General features: G+C 46.2%; 1 protein-coding gene across 1 annotated transcript in view; it reads right to left on the bottom strand.

Moving 5' to 3' along the window:
- The window catches only part of PSMB7 (proteasome 20S subunit beta 7), a 57,055-nt gene extending 53,397 nt beyond the window's left edge, over window positions 1–3,658 (bottom strand). Inside the window, exons 1-4 of the mRNA XM_079707087.1 lie at window positions 3,559–3,658; window positions 3,034–3,127; window positions 2,154–2,251; window positions 555–695 (exon numbers count right to left, since the gene is read on the bottom strand). Coding sequence (XP_079563213.1) covers window positions 555–695; window positions 2,154–2,251; window positions 3,034–3,127; window positions 3,559–3,620 — 395 coding nt within the window. The 5' untranslated portion in view covers window positions 3,621–3,658. The remainder of the gene's footprint in view (window positions 1–554; window positions 696–2,153; window positions 2,252–3,033; window positions 3,128–3,558) is intronic.
- Window positions 3,659–13,097: the final 9,439 nt, after the last annotated feature.

Here is a 13,097-nt window from a genome sequence, read left to right as displayed (position 1 = left end):
TAGAGATGTTAATAGCCCCTATCTCAGAGTTAAAGGGATAAAGTGAGATCATGCATAAAGCACTCAGCACAGGGCCTGGCACAAACAAGTAAATGTTGGTTAATAGTAACGCTATTCTACCCACTTATAGCCAACTACAAATAATCACTTTTCATTTCACTGTTATCTTGCCCCTAAAAAAGGGAGAAAAAAACCATCATTTGTGCTTGTGTGTGTTCACAAGAAGAACTCAAAGGTTTCTTCCAGCTCTTTCTTACTATGAACAAAAAAGGTTTTTTTATCCAGCAATACCCTAAGCCTCAGGAAATGACTCAATTGGTCACATGTGATTCATTCATTGAAAAGAAAAAAAAAAACAAAAAACCCAGACCCCATAAATTCAAATACATTATCAAAAGCCTTATGAAATTAAAGTGTCTTTTTAGTAACAATTGATTTCTGGAATAAAATGTGTATTTCTTAATGCCTTTTCTCGAGCTTCCAGGCTTCCCTTGGCTGAAAATCTTAAGACATGAGAAAAAAATACTACAGAAATCCCCATCCTGGAACCTTACCTGAAAAGCATCTGCTTCAGCATCCGATTGGCCGTCACAACTCTGGGAAGGCGGCCAGTGGAAAGAGAGTGGAGCTCCAAGTTGGAAGAAATGAGCTGGGTTGTCATGTCTGTGTCCGCAGCTGTCCCAGCACCACAACAACTAAAAAATACAATTAGAAACGTAGCTGAAATTCAATTACCAAAGGGCTCAATTAGAAGTGGAGCTTCTTGGAAAACTTCCACAAAGTTCAGGGACACAGAGAGATGTTTTGGAGTATACCTGCACTGTAACTGCTCTAACCAAGCTTAAATAAACATAAAATTAAGAATGCACATCTAATTATATGCAAATATATTTTCTGTAGCCCAGTGGAATATTTCAGATCATTAGTTTCTATGTTCTGAACAGAGTGTGCATTTTACTGATCCTAGAAAATATCCAAGTTGTACAAAAGAGCAAGGAATGTTAAAAGCCTTGCAATTTACATTTACCAAGTATTTAGTACTAGATACCAGTCATTCCAAAGTGCTGAGAATAAAGAAAATATGACACAGTAATAGCACTTGATTTCAAACTTGAGTGGAGCAGACATATAATACAATATAGTAGCACAGGTAGAAAATGCTGTAGGAAATTGGAGGAGAGAGCTGTTAACTCTGATCTTTGAGAAGAGGTTTCATTTGAGCTGAATTTGGAAGGAAAGAATAAAAACACTATACAGAGAAGAAGAAAGGGCATTTCTAAGCAGACGGGCTAGCAAAAGCAAGGGTAAAACAGCTTGGACATGCGGAGAACAGGGACATGAGGGAAATAGGGACAGCCCAGGTATAACTGGAACATAGAGTGATAGCAGCTAAATAGGATGAAAAGATAAGCTTTCTGTGAAATTGTACAAGACCTTGAATATCATGCTAGAGTTTCAATTTTATCCTGAAAGCAGTGTGGAAATGTGAAAAATCTCTTGAAAAGTTTTTAAACAGGAAAGGGACATAATTTGATCTGTGTTTTACAAAACCCAATATGACAGAAGCGTGAACAATACAGATAAAGAAAAGGCCAAAGGCAGAGAGACCATTTAAATGACAACTGCAATAATCCAGCTGAGAAAAAAGAATCCGAGCTAAGGCCTTAGTAGAGGGAAGGAGAGAAGGGAGTGGATTCAAAAGGCACACAGAAGGCAGAACTGGGTACCAAATGAACTGAAGACTAAAGCAAAAGGAGGACTTGAGGGACTTCCCTGGTGGTCCAGCAGTTAAGACTCTGTGCTCCCAATGCAGGGGGCCTGGGTTTGATCCCTGGTCAGGAAACTAGATCCCGCATGCCGAAACTATGAGCCTGCATGCCACAACTAAAAGATCCCGCACGCTGCAGCTAAAGATCCCGCATGCGTCAGGGTGCCACAACTAAGACCCAGCACAGCCAAATAAATAAATAAATACATATTTTTTAAAATAAAAAAGAGGACTTGAGGATGGCTAGCTCAGATGGATGGAAATGCCATTTAAGGGAGACAGAAAGAAAATACAGGCTGAACAACAGGTTTTAGAGAGAAAGAGTAAATTCAATTTTACCCCTGACATGTTTAAAAATGAGTTATTCAAACTAATCAATACTTACTAAATGTTAGGAGATATGAAGTGTATTTTTGAACAGTTCTTGTCAGCAACAACCATTCCTTCAGTTGCCCTTGTATCTGCTCCAAGAACTATGCCATCCTATTTTTAAGAAATATATACTTTAAAACAACTTCACACATACAAACCACAGTTCTCTACTCTAGTTTAGGAAAAACAATGTTGACCATCCCCTGCTCCCCCAACCACCCCGCCTCGCACTGAAATATTGTGCTATACTTTCGGCATTCAACAAAAAGCTTATTAATAAACATTATTGGTTGAACCCTCAGTAGGCAGTAGGAACTATCATTCCTGTTTTCAAATGAGGCTCAGAGATTCACTGAATTCCTTACAAATCACAGAGCCAATATCAGAAAAGTCTGGATTAAGACGCAGAAACCTTTCCATTAAAATAGCCACGTCTGCCAAATTCTTTTTAAAAGATGTCACTCTTTACCTTTAACAACAATAACCAGTTATCTCTTTTGACCCTTACAACAATTTAAATCAGGAGTTATTATGTCCACCTGATGGATTAGAAAGTGAGGTTGTGAGAAGGAAAGGGACCTGCCCAAAGTTAGAGGCAGCAAAAAAGCTAAATGGTTAAACATTTTTGTTTTCTCCCACTACATCATCCTGCTTCCTAAAGTAGTAACTTAAGACAGAAAACTGGCTTCCTGTCGAAAACTGCAGAGTGAGCAAAGAATATAAACTGCCGATAAGTGCACAAAACTGACATAGTCTCTCCTAAAGGAGCTTTTCCTGATGTAGTACTCTGTAAGGTGTGCCCTTCCTCACACAGCCCAGAGAAGTAAAAGAGGCCAAGGGGCCTGGTTCCTGAAATTAGCTGACACTGCTGCTCTCAGCCTGTCCCGGCTTACCTTATAGACCACCCCTGCGATAGTTGTCCCAGTTTTCCGGGCCATTGGAAGCCTGGATCCTTTCTTTGCAAAATCGGCTTCCAAGATGGCATTTCTGAGAGCAAATGAGAGAATAAAGCGTTGAAAGGCACCACATTGCGCCGCACTGGCACAAAGAGTTTCTAATAGGGAACTCGGGAGAAGGAAAAACTATTAGTATTTGCTTTCAAGCGCATCTGTTTCACTGGCTCCTCCCAACAGCAGGACTATACTGTCCCGCTTTTTTGCGAAAGCAGCGTCTGAGAGGGTCCGCACCACCACCCCGGAAATGCAGGGTGTCCCGGTGCGCTGGGGAAGTGGAAAAGCCGACCCGGCCTCAGGAGAAACACGCTCAGGCCCTAATTCCCCTGAGTCACAAGTGCCGCGGGCCGCGGGTCCCGCCCTCCACCATTCGTTCAGACTTCCCGGCTCAGACAGCAACCCAACTCTGACCCCGGCACCGCATTCCCACTCCCGCCCTGAACCCGGCCCGGGACATGACCATACCTGCGGCAGTTTTCGAAAGAGAAACCTCCAACCGGTGGCTCATACACTGACACAGCCGCCATCTTCCCGAAAAAGTACTTCCGGGCCGGGGGCGGGAGCAAACGAAAAGAGCCAAGCACTTCCGGTGCCGCCGGCGACCTAGGGCTGAAGGAGCGGAGGAAACTCCGCGCTAGGGTGATGGATCTTCGAGTTAGGGGCTCCTAGAGGAGCCTGGAGATGTTTGGAGTATAGCGCCCCAAGTGGCGAGGAGGAGAAACTGACACCCGGAGAAGCGGGGGGGAAAGGACTTACCCAAGGTGGGCACACCAGAGACCAGGCCTCCTGCCCACCAGACCAGAGCGGTTTCTACTGCTAATTCGACTACATGGAGCTTCAGAGACAGAGACAATGAAGTTCCAGGCACAGCTCCACCACCTCCTTGCAATGAGCAAGTCCTCTCAACTGTCTGATTTTGTTTCCTCTGCTGTCAAATGGGTATAATAGCTGCCTCAAAAGGCTGCTGTGAAATGAACAAGAAGCCTGTAAAAAAAGCTGTTCAACATCATTAGTCGTTAGAGACATGCAAATCAAAACCACAGTGCAATACCATTGCACACCCACGAAGATGGCTATAATCAAAAAGACAGAAAATAACAAGTGTTGGCTGGGATGTGGAGAAACTGGAACCCTCATACGTGGCTGCTGGGAATGTGAAATGGTGCAGCTGCTCCAGAAAATAATTTGGCAGTTCCTCCCAAAATTAAACATAGACCCAGCAATTGTCTCTTACCTATATACCGAAGAGAATTGGAAACAGTTGTTCATAAAAACCTGTACACAAATATTTATAGCAGCATTACTCATAATAGCCAAATAATGGAAACAACCCAAATGTCCATCAACTTGAGGAATGGATAAGCAAAATGTGGTACATCCATGCAACAGAATACCATTCAGCCGTAAAAAGGAATGAAGCATTGACACATGCTACAACAGGGATGAACTTAGAACACTGTGCTAAGTGAAAGAAGCCAGGCACAAAAAGCCACAAATAGTATGGTTCCATTTCTATGAAATGTCCTTACTAAACCAATCCATACAGCCAGAAAGTAGATTAGTGGTTATTGGGAGATTGGGGGGAAGGAAAGAAAGGGGAGTGACTAATGGATACAGAGTCTCTTTTGGGGATGATGAAAATGTTCTGAAATTAGGTAGTTGTAATGGTCACACAACATTGTGAATATACTAAAAGCCACTGCCCTGCGCATTTTGAAATGGTGAAATTTTTGTTATGTTAATTTCACTTTTTAAAAAGCTGCTGTGAAAATTGAAAATTGTATGTGGAGGACTTCCCTGGTGGCGCAGTGGTTAAGAATCCACCTGCCAGTGCATGGGATACGGGTTTGATCCCTGGTCCAGGAAGATCCCACATGCCACAGAGCAACTAAGCCCGTGCACCACAACTACTGAAGCCTGCGCGCCTAGAGCCCGTGCTCTGCAACAAGAGAAGCCACCACAATGAGAAGCCCGCGCACCGCAACGAAGAGTAGCCCCTGCTCACCACAACTAGGGAAAGCCCACGCACAGCAGCGAAGACCCAACACAGCCAAAAATAAATTAATTAATTAAATTTAAAAAGAAAAAAAGAAAATTGTATGTGGAGAGCATTTATCCTGGCATGTAGAACTTCTCCATAAATAGCTATTATTGTTAATGGCACATTCATTTCATCCTGCCAACAAGCCTCAAAGGTAGCTATGTAATTCAGCTCACTTTACTGATGGAAATTAAGGTTCATTGACGTAAAGTAACTTGCTCAAACTTACATAGAAGTAGATCACAGCAGCAATAATTGTGGGCTGAATTAATTTATTCACTCAGCAAATATTTAAATGATTCAATTATGTAATGAAATTATTTGCTCAGCACCTACTATGTGTCAAGCTTGTTTCTAGGAATGAATGAATGAATGAATGAATGGCATCCCAATCACCCAGAACCGTGCCTGTCACAACTACGTGTTCAATAAATATTTGTCAAAGGTTCAATTCCTTTTCATTACTTCTCTGGGTCTTCTGTGCGACATAGGAAAACGAGGCCTCACCACCCACCCCCACAGGAATCTACTGATGAAGAGGTTTGAGTGTCTCCAGTGTCACCAAGTTGCTGCTTTGGTGAATGTGAAAAGTAAAAAGACGGGCTCTGTTCTAGAGATGTCCACTTCCTGATGAGAGAGGCTCGACTCCATAAGACCTAGACAGGACAGGTCATAATTCAACATGCCCCAGATGCCGTGAGGGTCAGTAAAGAACGATAGAATGAAGGGCTGCTTTCACAATGTTCATCACACTCATGCCTGCTCTGGGCTCAGCTTTGAGGGAATGAACACACAGGTGAACCAGATGGAGTTCCTCTCCTCATGTTGTGGACTGAATTGTGTCCCCCCCTCCAAAGCTGACATGTTGAAGTCCTAAACCCCAGTACCTCAGGATGTGACCTTATTTGAAGATAGGGCCTTGACAGAGGTAATCAAGTGAAAATGAGGTCATTAGGGTAGATCTTAATCCAGCACCATTGAGGTCCTTTTCAAAGGGGAAATTTACAGACAGACGTTCACACAGGGAGAACACCACGTGAACGTGACAGCAGAGATTAAGGCAAGGAATGTCAGAGATTGGCAGCAAACTACCAGAAGCTAGGCCAGAGGCCTGGAACAGCCCTCAGAAGGAACCTACCCTGCCAACACCAACACCTTGCTTTCAGACTTCTAGCCTTCATAACTGTGAGACAATAAGTTTCTTTTTTTTTTCTTTTCTTTTTTTTTTTTTTGCCATGCTGTGCAGCTTGCAGCATCTTAGTTCCCCAACCAGGGACTGAACCTGGGCCCTCAGCGGTGAAAGTGCGAAGTCCTAACCACTGGACTGCCAGGGAATTCCTGACAATGTTTCTGTTGTTTCTGTTATTTAAGCCACCCAGTTTGTGGTACTTTGTTACAGCAGCTCTAAGAAATGAATACACCTCATGAGTTCACAGTCCGAGGGAGGAGAGAAGACCCCAGAAAGACTCACAGCCTGGTATGCCAAGGCTGGGTGGAGGAGGGTTGCTGCAGAAGCCAAGAGGCTCAGAAGGACAGAGTGTGAGCTCGTGGGGTGAGAAGACAGGAGGGACGGACACACAAGCGAAGTCCTGGGGTATGGAGCAAACAAAACCAAACAAAAAGCCCTGACAGCGATTTGTTTTCAGGAAACAGTGATGAATCTGATGCGGCTGCAGCAAAGGGAAGCACAGCAGCCTGCAGCCCCCCAGAGGACAGTGGCAAGGCGTCTGTGTCCAGCTGGAGGAGCCAGGGAAGGATGTGGAAATGATTTGTGATCTCAGTTTGTCCCGGGGCATTTCTCTTCCTAACTGGGTCTCTTTGGTATGGTTTTCACACCCAGATGAGCTGAGGTGGTGGCACTGTCTGTCTTGTGGCTTCTAGAGGTGGCCCAGCAGAGGCAGCTGGAGTCAGCAGAGGGCGACAGAGAGCTTCCAGGCCCCTGAGGCGCGCAGTCCAAGGCCCTAGAAACTCCACTCAGCCTGGGTCAGGGCTGTAGGGAGGGCAGCCCTAGATCTCCAGCACCCAGAGACCCTGCTTCGGCCTCCCTGTCCAACATGACTGCTGCCCCCTGGGACTGCAGCTCCCTGGACTGCAGCCCAGTCTAGAACCTGGGCCTGGACACAGTCCCACTTAATCCCTGGCAGTGCCACCAAAACTGACTGACTAGTAAAGCTACCACTTCTGCTCTGGATCTGGCTGTGTGACCTCAGGGGAGCCATCAGACTCTCTGGGTCTCAGTTTCCTAATAATATAGTAACAACCAACATTCCCTGCATGCCCCCCACAACCTGTTCTAACCACTTTATATACAGGGCCTCATGGTCACCCTAAGCACCTAGAATGTGCCAACACAGAAAACAGATGATCAAGAGACAGACACAGTGCTGCCCTCAGGGAGCTGGCAGTCCCTGAAGACCAAGTATCACTGCCCCACTTTACAGATGAGGCAACTGAGGCCCAGAGAAGTGAAGTCACTGGCTCAAGGTGATAAATGGCACACAGCTAAGTGGCAGAGCCACAGTTCAAACCACGTGCCTCCCAGCCCCAGGCCAGACACAGCTCCACTTCCCTGACCCCTGGCAATTATAGTCCAGCTGGAACCCAAGCTCCTATGTTCCCGGGGGTTTGCCAGAACAAAAGCAAGGCAAACTCAGCTAGTTCCCAGCTGTGTGATTGGAGGCTGGTCTCTTCATCTCTCATCTGTTTCCTCTTCTACAAAATGAGAGCACATTACAATGTTTCTCTTGCCTTGGGCATACCAAGTAAGAACATGCAATGTAAACTGTAAAGCATTTTATTCATTCATTCATTCATCCATTCATTCATTCAGTACTTATTAAACCCTTCCTTGGTGCCAGGCTCTGTGCCACATCATAGTCTTGAGGGGCGCTGGTCTGGGAACTGCACCTCCAGTTCACTGTGCTAAGTGCCCTAAGTGGCACATACCAGAGCACAGCCAGGAAATGGCTCCCAAGAGAGCCTGAGGCAGCAGGGTAGACACCCGGAGGACAGGAGTTAGCACTGAGGCCAGGAGACCAGAGGGTGCATCCCATATGGAGGGTTCAGCTGTGCATGGCCCCTGCTCCAGCCTGGATTTTCCAAGGCCCTGGCAAGCACCCTCCCCCAACCTGCAGGCTGCTAGGAGCCCAGCGTGGGATGGGCCCTGGAAGGCTCACCCCCATCCTCTATCAGGATACACACACATCCGGGGGTGCCCCCCACAAGGAGACTTGGCCATCTTCCCATTGCAGGGAAAGCAGCCCATGATGCTCCCAGTTGCTAAGGCAACTGGGCCCTTGTTTTTCCTTCTTCATAAGTAAGCTATAAATAGACAGGGCAAACCTGGGCGCCTTCCTTTGCATGAATTAGAGCAGCTGCTCCCGGCTCCAGGGCGCTGGCACAACATCCAAGTGCCAAGTGTTACTGCACAGGCCACAGAAACACAGCTCCAGTGGGAGGGCATGGCAGACACATGGCAGCATCGAATGTGAATTCCCCCCACCCTCTCCAGACTCTCCTGGGGCACTGAGCAGATTCTGGGACCCTGCCGAGACCCACTGAACCACAATCATTGCAAGTGGGGCCTGAGGTGGGAGTTTAACTACTTAACCCCAGCAGATGAGATGAGCCATGAGTTTGCCCACCCAGCTAATGGTGAGCAAGAATGGGCATCCTTCCCTTCTTCCCATCTGGGACGCATGCAAGTCACAAGGAAATCAAGAGAATTCGTCCCATTATGAAGGGCTTTGTAGGCTGGCTCAGAATCTGGGCCTGTCCAGAGGGCACTGGGGAGCCATGGGAGGCGTGTAGGCAGAGAAGCAATGTGACCTCTCTTGGAAGAATGGGATTCCCACTTGACAAAGGGAGTTTGAGCAGAGTATGTCACCCAAAACAAGGTGCCCTGAAGGTTGCTGGACCACAGCTGACAGATGCTTCCTCAAGCCAAGCCTCTGAATATGGACACTGGATGCCTCCCAGGCACATCTAGCTCCACATCTTCACCATGGGCTAGACCTGCCACGCCCTCCCACAGTGAGGCAAATGCTATCCCATTCATTCATTCATTCATTCATTCATCCAGGCATCCTTTAAACAAACTCCAGTTCTGTGTCTGGCACTGTGCTGGGCTCAGGAACACAAAGACTCTGCCCTCAAGGGAAATGGATACAGGAATAAATGTAAGAAAGCTAAAGGACCAGAGGTTCTGATGGAAATTGCACGGGGTACCAAGAGGCTCAAAGGCGAGAAAGAGGACAGCTCCCCAAGGGGAGCTTTTAAGAAAACATGGGATTGTAAACAAAACTAAAAAGATGAGCAGGAGTTGGCTGGCTGGAGTTGCAGGAGAGAATGGGTGCTCCAGAAGGAGAGTCTGAGCAGACACGTGGAAGCATGTTGGACAGCATTAAATGGGAGGGAGTGGGAAGCTGGAAACTCGGCAGGGACCAAGGCAGGCAGGACCTCACATCAGTGTGTTGTGAAAATCAACCTGGCAGCTGGCCAAGGATGGAATGGACAGGGAGACTCTGGAAACAGGCAATCCAGGAGGGAACTACAGACATGGACCAGGGAGGAGGGAAAGAGGGTCTGAACGAGGGCGGTGTTACTCAAGAAATATTACAGAAGGTCAAACAGGATGTGGTCAGAGGTTAGATTTGAGGAGCAGGGAAAAGGAGGAGTTGATGTTCTTGGGGGTCTGACTCGGGTGGCAGGAATGGATGGTGGTGGGAAGGTCCACACGGGTCCCTGTGGGATATGCTGCACTGGAGGTCTGGGCTGGGGAGAGCGGTGCAGGACAGCAGGGAGAAGGCCGTGTAAGTCCCGAGTGTGAATGAGATGCTTCAGGACAGTGGGCAGAGGGAGAGAAGGGAGCCAGGGACAGAGGCCAGGAACGGTAATGTTCGTCATGCAGGTAAGGATGAGGGGTGGGCAAAGGATGGAGAGAAGCAGCAGGCTGAGAGGCAGGCAGGGACTGGGGAGAATGATGTCATAGCCGCCAAGATGGGGAGGGGGGCTGGAGACGGAGGGAGAATGGCCCAAGTCCCAGCAGCCCAGCAAGACGAGGACGGAAACTCGTCCAGGGGACCATCAAATCAAGCAAAGATATTTTTTCTAATAATAATGCTCAGTGTTACCGATGATGTGACAAGATGAGCACTTTCACATTTGCTTGTGGGAGTGTAAAGTGGTACAAACTTTCTGCAAAGCCATTGGCCAAGATAGTTCAAGATCCCGTACAACAGAGTACCTGGTTTAACAACACCATATTGTGCACTTCAAAATTTGTTATGAGGGCAGCTCTCATGCTAAGCAGTGTAGTTTTTTGTATATCAAATATACCCCAATAAAGCTGTTTTTTAAAAAGTAGTTCAAGATCCTTGAAAAAGCTCAGAATATTTAACTCAAAAATTCCCCTCTAGGGACTTCCCTGGTGGCACAGTAGTTAAGAATCCGCCTGCCAATGCAGGGGACATGGGTTCGATCCCTGGTCCAGGAAGATCCCACATGCCTCGGAGCAACTAAGCCCATGCGCCACAACTACTGAGCCTGCGCTCTGGAGCCTGTGAGCCACAGCTACTGAGCCCATGTGCCACAGCTACTGAAGCCCATGCACCTAGAGCCCAGGCTCCGCAACAAGAGAAGCCATCACAATGAGAAGCCCGCGCACCACAACGAAGAGTAGCCCCTGCTCGCCACAACTAGAGAAAGTCCACGCACAGCAACGAAGACCCAACACAGCCAAAAATAAAAATAAATTTAAAAAAGAAAAAAATTCCCCTCTATGGCTCTATCCTCAGACAAAGACAGGTGTGTGAAGATGTTCACTGTAACATTATTTATGATAGACTATATTGGACTTTACAGTGAACTATATATTGGATATATATTGGATAATGGATTATATACATTGCATATTATAATAGATTCTATATTATAATGAAAATCCGGAAACTGCTTTAATATCAAACAACAGGTGAATGGCTAAATAGTTTACGATGGAGGGTGAGAAACAGGCAGAATACATAAGGTTCCAACTTTATAATGTATGTGGGTGTACATTATGTATGTAAAAAAGCCAATCATATTAATAATAGGCATAATTCCTTGCTGGTAGGTTATCAGGTCATTCTTATTTTCCTCTTTGAGCCTCTGCTTTTTTTTAAAATTATCTATGCATTATTTTTTCTCAGCTTTTTTAATATTTTGAGGTTTTTCAAGTCTTCAGAAAGTTGCAAGAGTAGTACAATGAACCATCCTCCCTCCCTCCCTCTCTCTCTTTCTCTCTCTCTCCACTGAATCGATTGAAAGTCACACAACACTCCACCCTAAATGCTAGAGGACGAATCTCCTGAAAACAAGGACATTCTCCTACATAAACACAATACCAATATAAGGATTCAGTATTACTATCTAATATTCACTCCACTTTCAAATTCCCCCAATTATCCCAATAAAACCTTTATGATTCTTGTGATCCAGGATCTCATCAAGGACCACACACTGAATTTAGTTGCCTGGTAAATACTCCAGCGAAAGTCCCCTAATAACCAGGGCATTCTCCTACAAAACCACAATACAATTGTCACATTCTGGAAATGTAAAATGGGTTCAGGATTATTACCTAATACTCTGTCCACATGTAAATCTCCCCAATATCACCTTTATGATTTTTGTGATCAGGATCCAGTCAGGGAGCCCCACTGAATTCAATCTCCATGACTCTTTAGCCTCCTTCAAGCTGGAAGAGTCTCCAGCCTTGTTTTATGTCTTTCATGAAGAGGCCAGGCCCATCCTGAAGAATTGTCTTCAATGTGGACTGGTCTGATGATTTTGGAAGGTAAGCATTTTTGGCAGGAGGTCCTCATAAGTGATGTGTCCTTTCTTGGGGCACCACATCAGGGGGCACGGATATTGGCTTGTCCCATTATTAGGGGTGTTAAGTTTAATCATTTGGGTAAGGTGGGGTCTGCCGGGTTTCTCTATTTGTAAAGCTAACATTTTCTCTTTGTAATTAAAAAGTAATTTGCAGGTGATTCTTTAAGACTGTGCACACAGCCTATTCCCAATGGTCTCTGAGCCAATGGCATGGTCACCCACTGATGAATTTTACCCAAATCCATTTTTACAATGTTGATTATAAGATGCCGTTTTCTGTTTCTATTACTCCTCCTCAGCTGGCACTCTTCTAAGGAAGAGCTTTCCCTTAACCTGACTTCTCTGGGTCTTTTTTTTTTTTTTTTAAATAAGGTAATCTCTTTTTTTTTTTTTTTTTTGCGGCATGCAGGCCTCTCACTGTTGTGGCCTCTCCTGTTGCGGAGCACAGGCTCCGGACGCGCAGGCGCAGCGGCCATGGCTCACGGGCCCAGCCACTCCGTGGCATGTGGGATCTTCCCAGACTGGGGCACGAACCCGTGTCCCCTGCATCAGCAGGTGGACTCTCAACCACTGCGCCACCAGGGAAGCCCCTTTTTTTTTTAATCAAGGATATTTTTTCAATTTTATGCATTATGATCCATTCTTGTTATTAACCATTTTGATCTCCAGTTGTCCCAAATGTAGCCGTTGGAGCCGTTTCAAATGGGCTCCCCACCAGTTTGAGATCATCTTTGCTTTCTGGCACAATGACATATTCCAGGCATGGAGTGGAGCGCTTGCTGGGTCCATCCAGCCCTCTGGGCCACAGAAACAGCCACTCACCTCTGGACCCAGGGGGGACTTGAAGGAGGTCAGCGGACAGCAAGTGAAGCGGCGGGGGCTGGGTGGACATTCGGAGTTATTTCTCTTGGAGCAACAACAGCCGGTGCTTTAATTAATGGCCCCACTCCAGGGGCCCAGGGCCAGTTGACTTGAGCTTAGGAACAGGGCACCAGCCCGCTCGGGCATCTCACTTCACATCCCATTCATTTACTCCTTGCATGCGGAAAGATATTAGTTATAGTACAAAGATGAAGAAAACCTGTGTGTT

The sequence above is a fragment of the Hyperoodon ampullatus genome (assembly GCF_949752795.1).
Source record: "Hyperoodon ampullatus genome assembly, chromosome: 6".
Taxonomy (NCBI): Eukaryota; Metazoa; Chordata; class Mammalia; order Artiodactyla; family Ziphiidae; genus Hyperoodon; species Hyperoodon ampullatus.
Note: the sequence above shows the minus strand (reverse complement) of the source record. Positions and strands in the feature narration are given on the sequence as shown.